Source organism: Dendrobium catenatum, unplaced genomic scaffold, assembly GCF_001605985.2.
Source record: "Dendrobium catenatum unplaced genomic scaffold, ASM160598v2 original_scaffold_101791, whole genome shotgun sequence".
Lineage (NCBI taxonomy): Eukaryota > Viridiplantae > Streptophyta > Magnoliopsida > Asparagales > Orchidaceae > Dendrobium > Dendrobium catenatum.
Window position 1 is genome coordinate 518,350 of NW_021420229.1, and position 19,407 is coordinate 537,756.

Below are 19,407 nucleotides of genomic sequence, written 5' to 3' on the forward strand. Positions count from 1 at the left end.
ATGATAAAAAAAAATGAACAAGGATAAAATTCAATATAAGAATCAGAGCAACAACAGCATCAATAGAAGAAAATATACAACTGACTAAGAATGTAAACAAATAGCTAAGAGTGTATATAAATAGCTATGAATGAATACAAAGAAGGTACTTCCATTATTTTGAATTCAAAGAGGAAAAACCTTAAGTGATCTGACATTTAAAACTGAGAGCAAACACGATCAAACGATTTATGACTGAGTTAGAAAGCACGGGGTAATTCAAAAGCGCACAGAAATGGAACAATTGTCTTTTTCCATAGATGTATGAGCAAGCATGTAAGAGCTGGGTGACTAGATTTTTCTTTCAACAAGATGAGGTATGATAAAATAAAGAAGCTTTAGCTAATTAGAACAATACATGAAAAAGTAAATAAATTTTGCTATCACCAAAAATCACATGTATGTCATTAATTAAACATAGATCTTTAACATCTTCAACAACAATAAATGCCAATAGCTAATAAACTTAAAATTCATTAATAAATAAGCCAAAATACATACAAATAAAAGCACGCTTCACTAGATATAGATCCTTTTGTGAACATGAAAAATATTAACCTGTACGAACCTGAAAATAATATAGCTAAAGATAGAACAGAACAGGAGGGACTTGAAAGGATCTTCCCATTTTGCAAAACACGTTAGCTTGTTTCCAATTTCCATAACAGGATATAGCAATTCCTGAAGCACAGTGGAATACAACAATTAGAAAAATCAAAATACAGCATATATATATATATATATATATATATATATAGGAGGGGCTATTTTTTCCATCTCATGACATTAATACCATCGCTTAGAAAATCCAAACTCCAGCAATATATATTAAATACTTTCCCATTCTACCCCCGCACACCATCAAAATCTACAACAACATTAACATACCTCTTCTAGCATCTATACATATATATAAAGAGAGAGAAAATGCAACACTAAAATGAAAAAAGAAAATGAGGGAATAATTACATTTAAATTAAAATAAAACTAACTAAAATAAACAATACTATTCTAATTTTCTAAAAAATCTCTATATTTCAAATAGTCAAGGAAATTTTGACTTACTAGTATACTTCATAACTTAACTTCTTTTGAAGTTAGGCCTCATTAAATTTTGTCTTTATCTAACATATATAATTTTTTTCTAGCATGAAAATCATTTCTTTAATCATTTAAATAACTAATATAGTTGAATTTAATTCAAGCTATTGGCTAACCATGCTGTAATGGAATAACAAGAATGAAAAGGAATTAAATCATTCACATGTCAAAATAAAATTGTGTAACAAAAGGCAAGCCTGAATATTTTTTGAGAAAAACCACCATAAGGCATGTGCATCATGTTGACCTCTATGAAACATAAGTCTCAACAAGGCTGAAGCGTGGCTCTGCACATTAAGAGGCTCAAGCCTCAAATATTAGAATTTTGGTGATTAAAAAAAACATTTATAAATAAAATATAAACCCAAAATCTCATTTTATTATTTCACTACATCTAATCCTAAATAGAAACCAAGAAGCTCTTAGCTATCTCCCCAGCCCTTCCAACCAATACGAAGGTGTTGCTTTGCCCAGCCATCCTCCAACTCTTCTCTTCTAGACGATAAATCATCTAAATTTGTTTTCCTTAAACTCAAACTTCTTTGTTTTCTTTGTTTAGGATTATCTCTTTTTTTTATATATTTTCTTCTTGTAATCTCTTTTTTTAATTAAAATTTTTAATTTTAAGGTTTCCTAAAATAATTAGAGGTTCTAAGATAAGCTCAATACAATAACAATAACAACATCAAGCCTTTGTCCCACTATATAGGGTCCGCTACATTAATCTTTTTTCTCCATTGTGTCCTGTTAAAAGTCAAACTGTCGTTTAAATCTAATAAAGAAATATCATTTCTAATATTTTCTAACAAAGTATTTTAGGTCTACCTCTAACTTTCTTAACATGTCAAATCCAATACCTCTACTTTGCTAACTGGGTCATTAGAAGGCCGCCGTTTTATGTGACCAAACCATCTAAGGTGACTCTCTCTAATCTTATCTTCCATTGGAGCTACTCCAACCTTTTCACGTATATGCTCATTTCGTATCCTATCTCTAAGGATAAAGCCACTCATCCACCTGAGCATCCTCATCTCTGCAACAATTAACTTAGTATTATGCTTCTCTTTTAATGGCCAACATTCAACACCATAAAGCATTATAGGTCTCACCACCATCTTATAGAATTTTCTCCTAAGTTTGAGGGTGACTTTTCTAGCACACAACAAGCTCGATGCATTCCTCCACTTCAACCATCCAACTTGAATTTTGCTGATAATATCCCCATCTATTTCACCATCACTCTGAACAATAGATCCAAGATATCTAAAACGTGTACTCTTATTAATGACTTGATCGCCCAAAGTCACAATCCCCTCACTAGGTCTATTACTACTAAGATTAAACTCCATATATTCAGTTTTAGATCTACTCAAGAGAAAACCTTTAGACTCTAACATTGACCTCCATAAGATAAGCTCAATGAGAAATAAAAAAAATCCAACATGGAAGCATAGTTGCATGTATATAAGAGAAAGTGAAAATGCATACATCTTATTTGCGTGAAATTACTATGCTAAAGTAGTTAAAACTTGTGTCAACAAAATGAGAAAAAAAAAATATCTCTTTTGTTATCATAATAATATTATACAATGTTCCAAAGTGCATAACGAGCATATCCATGTATATGTAAACAAATCAAGCATGTCTAAGCATTTCACACAACAAAATTTGGTTACAAAGTTAATAGGAGATCTTATTATAATTGTGAGTCTAGTGACAAAGATTCTTTTTTTTTCTTTGCAAAAAATGTTCAATAGAGCTACAAGGAACCTATAGAAAAATGTATGATGAAAGTAGAGGATTTCAAGAGTGATAGTGTAAGGTAGCCCATCAAATGCCTCCATAAAACATAAAAGAGACTCGCAAGCCTGTTTCTATGCCTTTTAAAAAGAGATTGGAAAGCATTTAATGGTCCAAGTTGTTATCAACAATACAAGAACTTAAAAAATAACAGGAGATAAGTTGATGGAGAAGAGAAAACATATTTATTGGGCTCCATATATCGTACATTGCATTAGACTAAATCAGTGAAAAACTTGGAGAATTGCCTCAAAATAAGAATGCCTCAACTAAAACCAAAAATATGAGCAAGTTCGTTTACAATCATAGTTGAGTTTTGGCATTGATGAGGAAGTTTTCTAAGAAAGAGCTCTTATGGCCTACAACTATAAGATTTTTTATGGCATACTTGACTCTACAAAGCATACTAAAAACCAAAAAACAAAAATTGAATGCTTATGTTCACCTCCACATAGTACTTAAACTGACTTTAGGCTAAGAACTCGAAGATAAAGAAGCCCGGAAGATTGTTTTAAGTGATAAATTTTGGTTAACATATGCTAATAAAACAAATAAGCCCTTGCTTCACATTTTATGAATGGTATGCAAAGAAAAAGCATGTTATGGATTTCATTTATGATAAAATGTTTAAGGCAAGTGAGTTCGTACCACAGAACATAGGAGATGTCAAACTATAAGAAAATTTGGGAATTCATAAATGAGAAATGGGAGCTTCAGTTACATGGGCATTCACACACATGTAATTATCTGAATATTCAATAAAAATATGCTAATAACAAAAAAAACTAATTCAGAGATCAAATTTGGTTTGTACCATTGTATGCATAGATTGATTGCTAACTCAGTTGAGAGGGCAAGAGTTGGTCCTTAACTTGCAGCATTTAGCAATAACGAATGATTATTTGGATTAAAGCAAGGCAAAAATATAGTAGCAAAATGTTCCCCGGATAATTTTTAACATTTACCAGTTAAATTCCTTAAAATTTATATACTATGTTAATTATGTTTTTTGTAGCTAGTTGAGGAATGGATTTTGTTTGTAGAGGGTACTCCACAATTATAAAGAAAAGCAATAAAGTACTAGTTCTTACATGCTCATCATCAAAGTGTGAGTGTAAATGGAGAACGTATAACCAAGTTTATGGCAAGAGGAGAAATTGTTTGACTACCCTAAGAATAAACTCATTAGTTCACATTATATACATAAGTAATTATATAAAAAAATATTTTAAGAAACTCTGGAGGATGATAAAGATCTATTAGTTTGCAATGTTATGCCATCAGATGATGAATGATTTGTAGAGGATGACAATGAAATTATGTCATCACAATTACAAGAGGAAGATCTCAATATTGACCTTTTGATAAAGGAATGAGCTAGGTCAAAACAAATCTAGGGGTGTCAAAATGAATTTTTGGGTTCGATTCGGGTCCAACCTGAAACTGACTCATCGTCAATTGATCCGACCCAAACCCAACCTAATTAGACAAACGGGTCACGATTTTGACCCAGACCCACTAACTCGATTAGAAGACAAGGTGAGTAGGTGACCAAGGACAGGGGCTCGAGCGTGCTCAGCGCAGGCGTATGGGCAGGGACAACAAGTGCGCGAGCAAGTTCATGCAAGCGATCGAGACAGCAAACGCAACGAGGAAGGCGAGCGCGACAAAAGTCGAGCGTGAGTTTCTTTAGGGTTGATTTTAGGTTGAAACAAACCCAACCCGAATTTCCAAACGGGTTAAAATTTGCAACCCAAACTCGGCCCGTTTTCCAAATGGTTTGACCCGAACCCGAAATTTTCGAGTCAAGTTTGGATCAGGTTTGCGAGTCATGTCAAATATTGACACCCTAAACAAGTCAACAGAAAATGCAATAAAAGGTTACGATGAAAATTTATATAATTGAAATTGTAAATATCAACATAGTCATTATTTTAAATATTAATTAATGTTTTTATTAACTTTTATTGATTAGGAAAGAGGAAGGTGGTCGAGAATCAAAGATGAGGAAAAATGAGGGGAAGTTGAAACAATTGAGGATGCAAGAAAAGGGAAACCAATTGACTATAATAATGATTATAATAAATACAGACTAAGTGATAAGAGTGGGGGACACTTCTAATTTCATAAGTTATAATCTTATTTGCTTAGACTACTTATTCATGCTGATTTGGGAGTGAGAGAGATATATGCTTATGATCTTACTTTAACTTACAATTATCTTGCTTTGACATCTTGCTTCAATCTTACTATGGTATTTTATATTTTTTTTACTAATTTAATATTTTGATTCTAAGGCTTACACCTCAAAATACCTCGAAGCTTATGTCTCATCTCATAGACAAAAAATACCTCAGTACCCAATTATGCAATTTCAAGCATTGGTTACTTACTACATGTCAATTAGATAGTCATATGAAAAAATATTTTGAAGATGCCATCCACGGGAAACTTTTAATGACCTCAAGGTCACCAAACACTCGTCCCTGAGACGAAGAGTGTGCAGGAAGCAAAGGTGTAGTAGTAAATTAAGAGAAATGATTAGGTCGAATCATGCTAAGTTATACTAGTATAGATCAATTTGGCCCTATCAACACATAATCCAATATCATGCATCATCTACCTGCATACAGGAGGAAGGCTAATTTCTCCATTTTGAAATGGTTTGTATATTGTTATGTGATAGTTAATTTAAATAGGGTTATAAATAATGTGAAAGAACCTAAAAATATAAGTGTTGGACAACTTATATAATGCATCATTCTTTTCTTTGATCTTTAACAAAATGGGGTATCATTATGTCACCAGCTAAAATAACCAAATCTATAAAAACTATATATCTAAACCTAATAAAATAATGTAATTACAAAACAAATTCTTTAATTTATCTTGACAATTGATAAGAATTTATAAATATGTTAAGTATATTTCTAATGCTACAGAATATAGCAATTTTATCACATTAAGTGATTATATGTAAATTATATTAAAAATAATTTATGACATAAATAATAAAACAATTTAATTTTATTATTTAAAAAATTATTTATAAAAAATATAATTATAATATAGAAGTGGCGGGACTAGCCATCACTTAGTCTACACTTGAGAGATATAACTGTAATTTACCCTAACTCCAATAAATAGGTATTATCCACCAAGACGAATATCAAAGAAGCAGCTTTGCCAGGCTTGTGAACAGCTTCGTACCCCATTCATGAAGATGTTCTCCATACTTTCTATTGAACGACTAAACATGAATTAGCATTACCTTAGATTGAGCTCATATTCATCATAACCGCTATCATTAGCCTTATCCCATCACCTTCTTAAACATCCCCACATAAGATAACTTTACCGAAAAGGAATAACAAATAATATTGGATTGATACCGCGTTGTCATGTTCCAGAGAGTTTGAAGACAATAAAAATTTGTGCGTCAATTCAAAATTCTTATTTGTTCTTAAGACTTGTGTTGAAAAATATGAAATAATAAAGCTGCATACTTTGTTATTTCAATTGTTAAAAATGATATAATATTTATGGGAGATGCTTAGCTCATTAAAGGAGAAAAAAATATAAAGGTAATAAATCTAGCTAATTAAAATTAATTCATTATGTACAAATTTATTCTGTATAAGAAAAAAACGATTGGTGAACTGCTTAGGAAAGATGAAATAGTGGCAAATTCCCAAGGTGGCTAATCACATTTATATCCAACAGAAGAGGCGCAGGAGCTACAAATTGTCAAAGTGGTGTTAAAAGTGCAAGAACTACAGATTGCCAAGGTGGTGTTGGGATAGGCTAGTAGGCCAATAGGAGCTGATGAAAGCATGATTAGCTAAATCAAATGCATAATTTGATAAGCCATTTCAAGATTTTTACAATCCTCCTCAAGCTGGGTCTCTATATTGATCATTCCAACTTTGAAAATATGATTATCAAATTGCAATTATTTAAGAACTTTGAGAAGAATGTCAACAGTTTGTTGTTTTATTAGACTAATCTGAAATTCTCCTTGTTCAATTTTCTCTTTTATAAAATGCCTATCAATCTTGACATGCTATCTTATCATGGTGAATAGGATTTTTAGCGATGCTATTATTAGCTTCACATCTCATTATCATTGATCCTTTTGTATTAACATTTAAATCTTCAAGGAGGCCAATAAACCATATAGTTTCACAAATTCCATGGACCATAATCATACATTATGCCTCAATACTGCCCCGAGCAACAACAAATTCTAATTTAAATCTAATAAAAATATCATTTCTAATACTTTCTAACTAAGTCCTTTTAGGTCGACCTCTACTTTTCTTAATATAGGTCAGATCTAATACATCTACTTTTTTATGTGACCAAACCATATAGGCAACTCTCTCTAATTCTATCTACTCCTAGAGCTACTCCAACATTTTTCACGTATATACTTGTTGATGTGAAACAATGTAGCAGTTGTAGGAATTGCATGGAAGTTTATAAAAAAGTTGATAAGCCTTGTAATTACAACTTATTGTTTCACCAGGTTAGATTCTATGAATCCTTAATTATTGCTTTTGCTTTGGCATGCGGTTACAAAGTAGATTAGAATTAAACTTTAAAATAGCATCAAAACAACATTAAACTTATTGTGCAACAAACGAAAATCCACTGGTTAACAATTAGAACATTCACCTTGTGTTTTCCTCACTCACACTCTTGAGGGCTTTTAGTGGAAGAATACTTTCAGCAAAATTAATGATGCCACCATAAAACAGAAGACGTTTACAGTCGCCCAATGAAAATTTATCCAGAGAAGGGGTTGGTGGATGTTGGAGGACTTGCCACTGGCCGGTGGTTTGATTCTTGTCAATGGAGATCGTCAAAGACAATAAGATCCGATCGACGTAATCTTCGACGGTGTGGTCGATCTCAAAGTTGATGTCGAAGAAGGGAGATCTAAGCACATATATTCGACCTTACTTATAGTAGACAAATCCATGATCTTGCTCGAAATCGGCCATATATGGGTAAGGAGGCCGGGGGGAGGTCGTGTGTCTTCTCTCTTAGATGATGTATCAAGCAAGGGAGAAGAAAAGTAAGGGAGGAGGGAGAGCTAGGGGGAGGTCATGATCACCAAATGTTACAATCCCATCACTAAATCCATTACTACATAAATTATATTTCATGTATTCAATTTTAGATCTACTCAAATGAAAATGTTAGACTCTATACTCGACCTCCATAATTCAAATTTTTCTTCAACTCCCTCTCTCTAGTCTTATCAACAAGAATAATATCATCAGCAAAAAGCATACACCAAGGTACCTCATCTTGCAAATTTCTAGTAAGAACATCCATGACTAAAGCAAAAATATATGGCTTTAAGTTGATCCTTGATGTAATCAAATTGAAATAGGAAAAGTTATCGAAATATCTCATCCACCTATATTGAATATCCTCTTCTAAAAAGCATTTTTTGATCTTTATCCTTAATGTATTTCACTCGAACTATAACATTATTTCTCCTATCGCTTTGCTTGACTAGCTTATATATACGTCTTTGGCCCTCCTAAGTATATAATCTATTATTTAAATCATTAAAAGCAAAATTCTTTGCATCGCATATTAATTTCTTAGACTCCCTACGGGCCCCTCTATATATTTTCCGAGCTTTTTACATCTAACCAAATTTTTTAACAAAGCTTCTAATTTTTTATCTTTTCTTACATATTTTGATCACATCACCAACTATTTTTACTATTTCGATCTTCTCTTTTTTATTCTCCAAGCACATACTTTGTAATATTTCCAATATCACTAGCTACTTTTTTTAATATAATATTAGTTTCCTCATGAACAACACAAATCTTAAGAACTAGAATCTTATTCTCAAAAATATTTTTATTAGCATTTTTTAAATGCTCTCATCTAATTCTAGGATAATATTTTACTATATTTTTCATATTTCACCCCTTCATCTTAAAGTTCAAAAGTAATAAGGAATGATGGGTGCATAAACGTTTACTCGTAATAACTTTACAATTTTTGCAATCTAAATGATCTATTTTTCTTATAAGAAAATAATCAATATGAGTCTTATTATGTCCATTTTTCTAGTGATGAAATGGCAAAAGGAGAGCAACTAAACTCTCCAAGAAACAAAAATCATAAAATAGACAACCATATCTAGAGAGAGTAAAAGGAGAGCAGCCAGCAAAGAGTGACAACCATGAAAGGAGACTGAGAAATGAAAGGCCTTATTATAGAGGATATAGCCCAGGCTTCATTATCATCATTAACCTCATCCAAAAACTACTCAGGATTAGCTGAATCCCCAGAAACAGATATCAGACGGTTACAATGGGGCATCCATCATATAATAGTGCTAGAAATTTTCTTAAGGCAAAGTAAATTGTGCATCAAGAAAACACAGAAATACATGCTCAAATCAATGATAGTGTTCAAAGAGTTCAAAGGGGGCATACCTTCATCACTGCCAAATTTGTATCTATACCATCCACTTTAACTCCATCAACGGTGGCCTGGGCTTCTTCCACCATTTTGTAGTTGAGTCTAGATTCCATGACAACTTTTTGCAAGTCGGTCATCTCTCCTACCACTACATCTCCCACAATAAGTTTTTCATCGCTCGACACTTGCGAGACCACCCCTAAATTAGATAAAATTGCCAAAGCAGAAATAGAATACATTCCAGATGCTGATCTCGATCCATTAGTCTGATCCAAACTCTTTGAAATAATCATGTTAGCAAGGGCTTCCAATATTAGATCACCTCCTGGAAGCTGGTCAGCAAGGTTAAACATGAGAAGTGACTCAAAGCGAACAGGGACTGCCGAGAACATTTCCTGGATAGCTTGTAATCGTAGAATTCCAAGTACAGCCTTTGAAAGTGTTTCTTCTTTGTCAACACCCTCCATCTGAATTTTTCTAACAAATCTATGAGCATAAAGAATTTCGCGAATAATAGCTAACCAATAGTCCCGGCGAGAATGTCCCGTTAGCTCAGGGAACTCGATGATAATTGGCTCTAACCTACACACAACATTGGCTCTCATAAGCAAAAGATAAAGTAAACTTTCTCCATCATGCAAAGGGACTTGTACCAAGCCAGTTCCCTCATTAAAAAGACAGTTCAAAAACAAAAGACAAAAAAAAATGATGAATATTACTTACACAGATACAGATCTATACATGACTGCCTTGTCAAAAAGGCGTGAACCCCAAGGCCCAGTCAGCTCAGGCTTAACAATTTGTTTCAAATCAGCAGAAAGGTCATATATCTTTGCTTTGTCGTAAGTTACAACTTTCAATGCCTCAAAGTACAGAGCATGGTCAGTCAATGTTAATCTTCCTGAGATTCAAATACTTCGATGAGACTTCTCAGTTGCAAAAGAAAATTATAGTTTTACGACTATCAGAAAACAGATCAATAAGTTTCCAATCTAATATCTTTAACCGCAGACATTACTTTTAGTAGTCATAGGATAAACAGAAAATATTTCTAGCTAAAATAAGAAAGACATACCGGGCCATGTTGAAATGCCTATATGTTCAAGAACAGGTTGGCTCGTCAATGTTCCATCTACCTCAATAATCTTTTCTCCCCTTTCTGAACGAATAGCATGAATAAGAGATGACTCTGTTTGAGATTTCATTTTTTTTATTACTCTGGATAAAGAAAAAAGACGAGCATTACATATTCATAACAGAACATCCAAAAATTAACATTAAGGTTAAATACAAATAATTATTAAAATTATAATAATTAGGGTGATATACCTTTTGTTTTGTTTTTACCTTAGTAGTGCTAGGCGGTGGCAAACAAGAACCGAAAGCGATAGTAGCAAGAGATTTGAAATAAAACACCCAAAAAAAATAGAATGCATGGTCGCACCACATGGGCAATAAGAGGCAGCACAAATTAGACAATTAGCAGCTACTGGCAGCAAACAACAATAGGAACTTATAGTAGCAAAGTGCGGCGACAAGCATAAGGCTATGAAGAGCGGTGGTGGGCAACAATGGGTGGAAGGAGGTGGAAGCGATGATTCGTAGCGATAGGCAACGACGAGAATGGGCAGTGGTGGCAATGGCAATAGGCGATGACAGGTAATGACAGTGAAGACAAGCAGTGGTGGCGGTGGGATGAAGTCCAGTTGTGGCAACAGTATGACAGGCAACAGTGGCAACAAGATGATAGGCAGCACCAATGAGCCATGCCAGGTGAAGACTAATAGCAGCAGCATGCAGTGATAGGTGGTAGGTGCAACGAGCAGCAATAGGCTGTAGCAATAGAAGATGAGAATCGAGAGCGGCAATAGCAAAAGATTTGAAAATTGTCAGATTTGAGATATTTCTTAATGCAAAGAAACAAGGGTTTTAGGATGTTTCAAATCCCTCAAAATTTTAGATTATATTTCTTTTGATTTAAATACAACATAAAAAAAAGTTAGAATGCATGGACAAGGAATGCAATAGCATCTAATCCTTCAGACCAAACAACTCGCTAATGAATTTTTAACTACACAATACTTAGTACATGCAACAAAACAAGCTTAAATGCAATTTTATAAGATTTACCATTTAAATCTTCAAAAGATCATAGTAAGAAAAAATTGAACACTACTAAGACTAACAATGATTACAAGAAACCTAAAAATATTGAAAATAGTACAATGAGCAAAACTAAACTTTTGATGATCTATTTAAAGTCTTCGTACAATATATATATATATATATATATATCTGTGTGTGTATATATGTATATATAATTTCTTTATTTAAAATAAGGCTATAAATAGGAATTATAAATATTTCGATCAAATTAGGTAAATTAGAAGAGAAGTAAAAATATCTTGGTTAAAGATAAAGACATCCAATAAGGATGCAAAACCACAGGAAGGTAGGCGCAACGAGCAGCAATAGGCAGTAACAATAAAGAATGGCATTGAGCAACAAACGTTGGAAAGCAATGGCAGTACCTCCTAATACTTCCAACCAAACAACCTCTTAACGACTTCTTAATTACACAAGATCCACAAAAGAAAGCTTAGTTTCACTTTTATAAAATTTACCCTTTAAATCTGACAAAGACTGCAGTGAGCAAAAACTAAATACTACTAAGACATATAATGATTATCAAAAAGCTAAAAAATTTGCAAGTAGTCTAGTGCGCAAAGAAAAACATATAATTTTTTATGATCTACTTCATACTTTGGAAAGAGAATAGGATATATATATATATAATAAAACCAAAAAATATGAAGTTTAGATATTTCATTCAAGATAGATAAATTAGATGTGAAGATCTTAATTAAAGATGAAAATAATACTTTAAGAAATCATTAAATGAGAGTAATAAAGTAGAAACTATTTTAAAAGATGATAATGAATTATATTAAAAGCAAAATATATAGATTAATACAAAAAAATTAAAGTGGGGTCAACTCTGAAGAAGATGCATAAACGTCTGACTTTAAATCAAAATAAACTATCTGTTGAAATATAGATAGTTATAAAGGATACTGCCTTGATTTGATAAATAAATTCTTCATGAAATTTTGAAGGCTAAGAGGATGACAAAGAAGTGGAGAAAAAACATGTTGGTACTAATATTAAAGAATAAATGAGATGTTCAAAACTATGATAATTATAAATAAATTAAACTTATGAGTCAGCCAATGAAGGTACGAAGAAAGTAATGAAGTGTAAGCTTAGAAAATTATGCCATTTTTGAAGAACCAATTCCATTTTATGCCAAAAAGATCATCTATGAAAGTGATTTATATGTTAAGATAATTACTATAAAACCATAAGCACAAGAGAAATGACCTTCATATGCTTTTTATCGATTTTTAGTAGGCATCTGATCAAGAACCACAAGAATGAATTTGGCCCACTTTAAGTCACAAAGTGTGAAAAATGTATGTTGACATTATTAAAGATATGTATCGTAAAGCACTGACTAGTATTAGAAATAATACAAAGTCATATAACATTTTCCAATTACAACATAAGAATCAACATTGAGTTCATATTTTTGTATTCATTAAGGATATGCTTACAAAGTTTATTCAACATATGGTTTCTTCGTGTTTGCTTTTTATAGATGATATGGTTCTAATCGATGAGATATCCACTGAAATGAGTGAAAAATTAAGAAAAATGGAGAATAATAATAGAACAAAGATTGAATACATGATGTGTTTGGAAAGTAAATGTATGTTAACCAAATCTAATGGAAAATTTTTTAGTGAACTTTTTAGTTAATTGCCTAAGAGGTATCACATTTATAGAGTTGGTTGATGCTAGAACTTATTCAAAGAATGTCATAAATATGTTTTAATTATTCTTTGAACTGCTGAGTTATCATATATTCATATCAAAGAGATTGGACCATATTGTATCATTCAAGTGGTTACTAATGATAGCTCAAAAAATGTCCTAACAGGTAAGTGACTCACTATATGGTTCAACAAACATTATAGTTATTATGAAAATTGTATATTCCTTTGGAATAGTTTAGTGATTTATTATTAAATACTTTGTAATATTGTTGTAAGAAAGTTGTTAATAAATAAGTATCCACATTCATATTAGACTACATGCATTATTAATAGTTTCATTTATTCATGACCATGATTTTTTTTTTTTTTTTTGAAATATATTCATGACCATGATTTCTTGATGAGAATATGCACTAGTCAAATATCACTCGTAAACATGCTATGACTTGATTTGCCAATACCTTTTTTACCATGAAACATTTTCATCAATAGCAAATGAATTTTAAAATGATGGTCACGTGTGAAAATTTTGTTTCTAAGTCTTATTCAAAGGAACAAAGCCTAAACAAGCGCAATAAACCATCCTGAAATAATCCTTCGGGAGTATTGTAATGTATACACTCAAATCAAGCGGCCATTTATTAAAGGTCATTCATTTCATAGATAAAGAGAAAAAAAACTCTAATGGATTACATATATTAGGTAATGATTATGGAAAAGAAGCAATAACTGCATTTTTTATCAGCAATTAAAAGTATGAACAATAAACAAATATTTGAAATTCTTGATAGAATATGGGAAGTGCAAATCAATTAGATTTTGCGCCCATTTTTTAAATCCTGAATACTTTTTAAGTAACCCCAACATTATAGAATTCAAGAAAGCAAATGATATTTTATATGCATGCACTGAAAGATTGGATAATTATTTTGATGAAGATGATCAAATTTGCAGCAAGTTTCATGTGTACATTAGGGGTGAAGACTTTTTTAGATTTCTTCAGTTGTGAGACAAAAGATTGTTTGAGAATCAGGTAATGTGTTTTTTACATATAAATTATAATTAGTATAGGATAATATTTTAATATTTAAATAATAATGAATTTTAGCTAATTATGGCTAATATATGTCCGAAGAGCTTCACTTTTTACAAATTTTTGTGATCAAAGTACACCTTAAATTTAGTTCATCGAGATGTGAATAAAATTAGATTGTATAAACATTAAGTACAAACATAAATATGTCATTGATTATTAACATGAAACTTTATAATTTGCTAATCTTAATAATTTTTTAATACAACTTCACAAAAAAGGCAAGATTGATCATGGTCAACTCAAAGATTTAGTTTATGTGAAGTATAATATGGCCTTGATTCAAAGATACATCTATCATGATATTATTTTCCATATCTCTTTAAAAGATATAGACAATGCTAATGAAAAATTAATATAAAATTAGATGAATAGCTAAATGAAAATGATGAATTAGTCATTGGTGATGAGTATTTGACAAAGAGTGTTGCTGCAAAAGCTAGTGATGTTTACGAAATAAACTAAAATATTTAAAATCAATTAAATGGAAAAGAGAATGAATCTTCATCTAGAATTAACACTCTTGCAAATAAACATAAAGATGATGAGGTTGATAAAGAATATTATGATTTAGGATAAAATGATGATGTTGATAAAGGAAACAAGACTATTTTAACTTATGATTATGAGGAAGATAATACTCAAGAAGATTAGTTTTATTTTATTTTATTTTTTTAATATTGCACGTGCAAAAAATTATAATGTTTTGAATTTTGGCTAGTTAAGCACTTGATCATAAGCATCAGCTTTTAATATTATATTTAGTTTGTTCCATTAATATGATAGTTAATTTTTCAATATAATTATCTTTCATAATTATTCAAATATATTTAGTTGCATCTTTATCCCTTTTTTTTTTTTGCGATATGTTTAATAGCATGCAATATAGCTTCATGAGACCTTTGCGATATGGCGCAAACTATTCGTAATTGAAAATTATGAAGCACTAGAAATATAGAGGCTAAAAGGGAAAAGGGAAGTTGGAAAAATCACCAAATGGCATTTGAAATATGCAAGGAGTATCTATACATCTGAAGGGCTAACTGCAGAAGGAATTTGAGCAATAGATACAATACAAGAGAATAAACACAACCATGTTATAAGCATGTGCATTCATAAGAGGATGTTATATGGTACAACTTTGTCCATCTATACAAAAAAAATCAGCCATGTCTACAAGACAAGCATAAAATGTAGGAGATAAGCAAGATATAAAAACGATAAAATGCAGCAGGTTATAGACATCTTGGTGTTGTCACATGCATAAGAAAGGCATAAAAAGGGGGAAATGGGGACGAGTGTCAGTTTCTATAGCACAACTTGAGAATGCAGATAAGTCGCACAACAACAAGAAAATAAGAAATGATGTACTATAAAAATAAGAGCAGAAGCCTTGGTAAGAAATCTCCTAGAGAAACAGTTCGTATAAGGAGATCAGCTTCAAGAAAGGGCGTGCCAAAGGGGAGAATAAACCAGCAGCCAAGAATATCAAACAAAAATCTGCTTGCTATGTAAATGAATCAACAAAAGAACTACATAGAATACAAAAGACAGCACTATTAAATCTTAATAAGAACCAAGTGGGTAGGATTACTGTCATCCACAAATTGATAACTGGGAAACAATTAAACATGAATAAATAAAAAAATGTGATGCTTTAGCTAACATTCATTAAAAAGGGAAATTGAACAGCAATTTATTAATTGTTAACCTGTCCAATCCAACAAGGTACTTCTCATAGACAACAAATGAAAGTCGGCCACTGTTCGGATTCGCAAGGACATCAAAGATATTGGAACATGTAATTACATCTGCAATAATGGGGATTGCAGGAGCAATGCGCAAAAAAGCATCTAAACCAACAGTGTTGTCCTTATCCACCTGTCACAATTTGCAAAAGTATTAGACAAGACAAATTACCGTAGCATAGCAATAAGAATGAGCATCCATTCAGAATAACTAATTATACTGACTAGGGTTTTGATGGAAATTCGAAAATAGCTTTAATGGATGATGAATATGATGAACATGGGGTCCAGTTTAAATCTTAAACAATACTGAATTGAAACATGTTTCTTGCCCTGGGTGAGGGTGGGCTCGCCGCAGATGGAGCTTCCCATGCTAACATCATATCAAATGTAAGGCGTCGGAACTTTGGATCAGCAGGATGGCCAATGATTTGAGTCATTAGACCTAATGCTCTGAAACAACAGTACTCTAAGAAATTTCTGGCATAATTTGAGGACTTCTTTAAACCATCAGATGCTTCTGAATCAAAATTTCCTTGAAGTTCATCCATAGAAACATCAAGAATTCTGCAGTAAGAGTTACGCATCAATATTATTCTCATGCACATTTAAGAAGTTCACAACTCTATGATGCATTCAACAAATTATAAAAAATGTACGTGGGAATTGTGATGAACAATGAAAAAGTCATACCTAACTTGAATTAAAAGCGCAAAGGATAATAAAGTACACTGCTAATTTCAACTAGACTAATTGCCTAATGAAACTCACTTAGCTAATCCAATTTAATCAAGTTGTGACATGCCCATAATACATTCAAGATCCTACAAGTTTATTCAAACATATTAGCTTATCCAGAATGGCCAAAAACCTAAGTGACGTACAAATCATTGCCAAATATAAACAGTGACCAGTAACTGGCCATCAAATTCAAAAAATAACTCAACTTTCATTATGAAGCATAAGCTTTTGATGAAACACACAAAATCAACATCACGGTTTGCGCACAATAAGACTATCAATCATGTACATGAAATGCTTAAACCTTCACATGGCTTTTTACATGGATTCCTTAAAACTGTGTAGGTAAAACCAAAGACATCTGGATCAAAAACTAAAACTAAATTGAGGGTATAAAACAAAAATAAAAAATCTCGATCCAACAACAATACGACTGCAAGAAGAGCCAGAGAGGAACTCACTGCGAACAACGGCCAACGATTACGTTTGCCATCTGAGAGAGCTCCGGAATCCACTTCCTTTTGCCGGAAGGGGATCGGCCCATCTCCTCATACTCTTCATCGAAAGATGTTCGGCGGCTGAGCGCCCATTTGAAGGAACCCTCCATGAACCCCTCCAGAAGGTTGCGGGTTTTATCCATCATAGCCATGTCTCCCCTCCAAAACTCGAAACCTCTCCCTTCGATGCTCGATCAGAGCTAAACCCTAAATCCTCCGGTTTGCGAATTTCATCCCGCAATCACAAGCTTAACTCGTCGGGGAAAACCTTATTCTCTCCTTCTGCAGCTTCTCTTAGAAGAAACTACTATAGTACTATGGACTCTCTGGAAACTAATTGAGCGTGCGGAGATAAAAACCTGGGAGGCGCGCGGTAAAAAGACAGGTCGTTTGCACTCTGGCTCTTCTTGCAGTCGTATTGTTGTTGGATCGAGATGTTTTTATTTTTGTTTTATACCCTCAATTTAGTTTTTGGTTTAGTTTCTGATCCAGATTTCTTTGGTGTTAACTACAAAGTTTTAAGGAATCCATGTAAAAAGCCACGAGAAGGTTTAAGCAGTTCATGTACATGATTGATTGTCTTATTGTACGCAAACTGTGATGTGATTCTGTGTGTTTCATCAAAAGCTTATGCTTCATAATGAAAGTTGAGTTATTTTTTGAATTTGATGGTCAGTTACTGGTTATTGTTTATATTCGGCAATGATTTGTATGTCACATAGGTTTTTGGCCATTCTGGATAAGCTAATATGTTTGAATAAACTTGTAGGATATTGTATGTATTATGGGCATGTCACAACTTGATTAAATTGGATTAGCTAAGTGAGTTTCATTAGGCAATTAGTCTAGTATTACCCTTTGCGCTGTTAATTCAAGTTAAGTATGGATTGATTGTCTTATTGTGCGCAAACCGTGATGTTGATTTTGTGTGTTTCATCAAAAGCTTATGCTTCATAATGAAAGTTGAGTTATTTTTTGAATTTGATAGTCAGTTACTGGTTATTGTTTATATTCGGCAATGATTTGTATGTCACATAGGTTTTTGGCCATTCTGGATAAGCTAATATGTTTGAATAAACTTGTAGGATATTGTATGTATTATGGGCATGTCACAACTTGATTAAATTGGATTAGCTAAGTGAGTTTCATTAGGCAATTAGTCTAGTATTACCCTTTGCGCTGTTAATTCAAGTTAAGTATGACTTTTCCCATTGTTCATCACAACTCCCACTTACATTGTGTGTAACTTATTAAATGCATCATAGAGAATGATATTGATGCTCAACTCTTACAGCAGAATTCTTGATGTTTCTATGGATGAACTTCAAGAAAATTTTGATTCGGAAGCATCTGATGGTTTAAAGAAGTCCCCAAATTATGCCAGAAATTTCTTAGAGTATTGTTGTTTTAGGGCATTAGCTCTAATGACTCAAATCATTGGCCATCTTGCTGATCCAAAGTTCTGATGCCTTACATTTGATATGATGTTAGCATGGGAAGCTCCATTTGCGGCGAGCCGGCCCTCACCCAGGGCAAGAAACATGTTTCAATTCACTATTGTTTAGGATTTAAATTGGACCCCATGTTCATCATATTCATCATCCATTAAAGCTATTTTCGAATTTCCATCAAAACCCTTGTCAGTATAATTAGTTATTCTGAATGGATGCACATTCTTATTGCTATGCTACGGTAATTTGTCTTGTCTAATGCTTTTGCAAATTGTGACAGGTGGATAAGGACAGCACTGTTGGTTTAGATGCTTTTTTGCGCATTGCTCCTGCAATCCCCATTATTGCATATGTAATTACATGTTCCAATATCTTTGATGTCCTTGCGAATCCGAACAGTGGCCGACTTTCATTTTCTGTCTATGAGAAGTACCTTTTTGGATTGGATAGGTTAACAATTGATAAATTGTCGTTGAATTTCTCTTTTTAATGAATGTTAGCTAAAGCATCACGTTTTTTTTTTTTAATTGTATGTTTTCCAGTTATCAATTTGTGGATGACATTAATCCTACCCACTTGGTTCTTATTAAGATTTAATAGTGATGGTGATGTAGAACGGGTATGGGGGTGGGGGAGATTTGAAAA

The 19,407-nt window shown here is 32.6% G+C and overlaps 1 protein-coding gene across 2 annotated transcripts in view; it reads right to left on the bottom strand.

The window, feature by feature from the left end:
- Positions 1–17,734, bottom strand: part of LOC110105509 — a 63,854-nt gene extending 46,120 nt beyond the window's left edge. Inside the window, exons 1-7 of one of the 2 annotated variants that reach the window (XM_020835039.2) lie at positions 17,276–17,730; positions 16,406–16,640; positions 16,037–16,206; positions 10,472–10,614; positions 10,120–10,297; positions 9,411–9,978; positions 608–720 (exon numbers count right to left, since the gene is read on the bottom strand). In XM_020835039.2, the coding sequence (XP_020690698.1) occupies positions 608–720; positions 9,411–9,978; positions 10,120–10,297; positions 10,472–10,614; positions 16,037–16,206; positions 16,406–16,640; positions 17,276–17,463 (1,595 nt within the window). In that variant the 5' untranslated portion in view covers positions 17,464–17,730. Of the gene's footprint in view, positions 1–607; positions 721–9,410; positions 9,979–10,119; positions 10,298–10,471; positions 10,615–16,036; positions 16,207–16,405; positions 16,641–17,275 lie in introns of both variants that reach the window. The other variant, XM_028692009.1, reaches the window with a different exon arrangement.
- Positions 17,735–19,407: the final 1,673 nt, after the last annotated feature.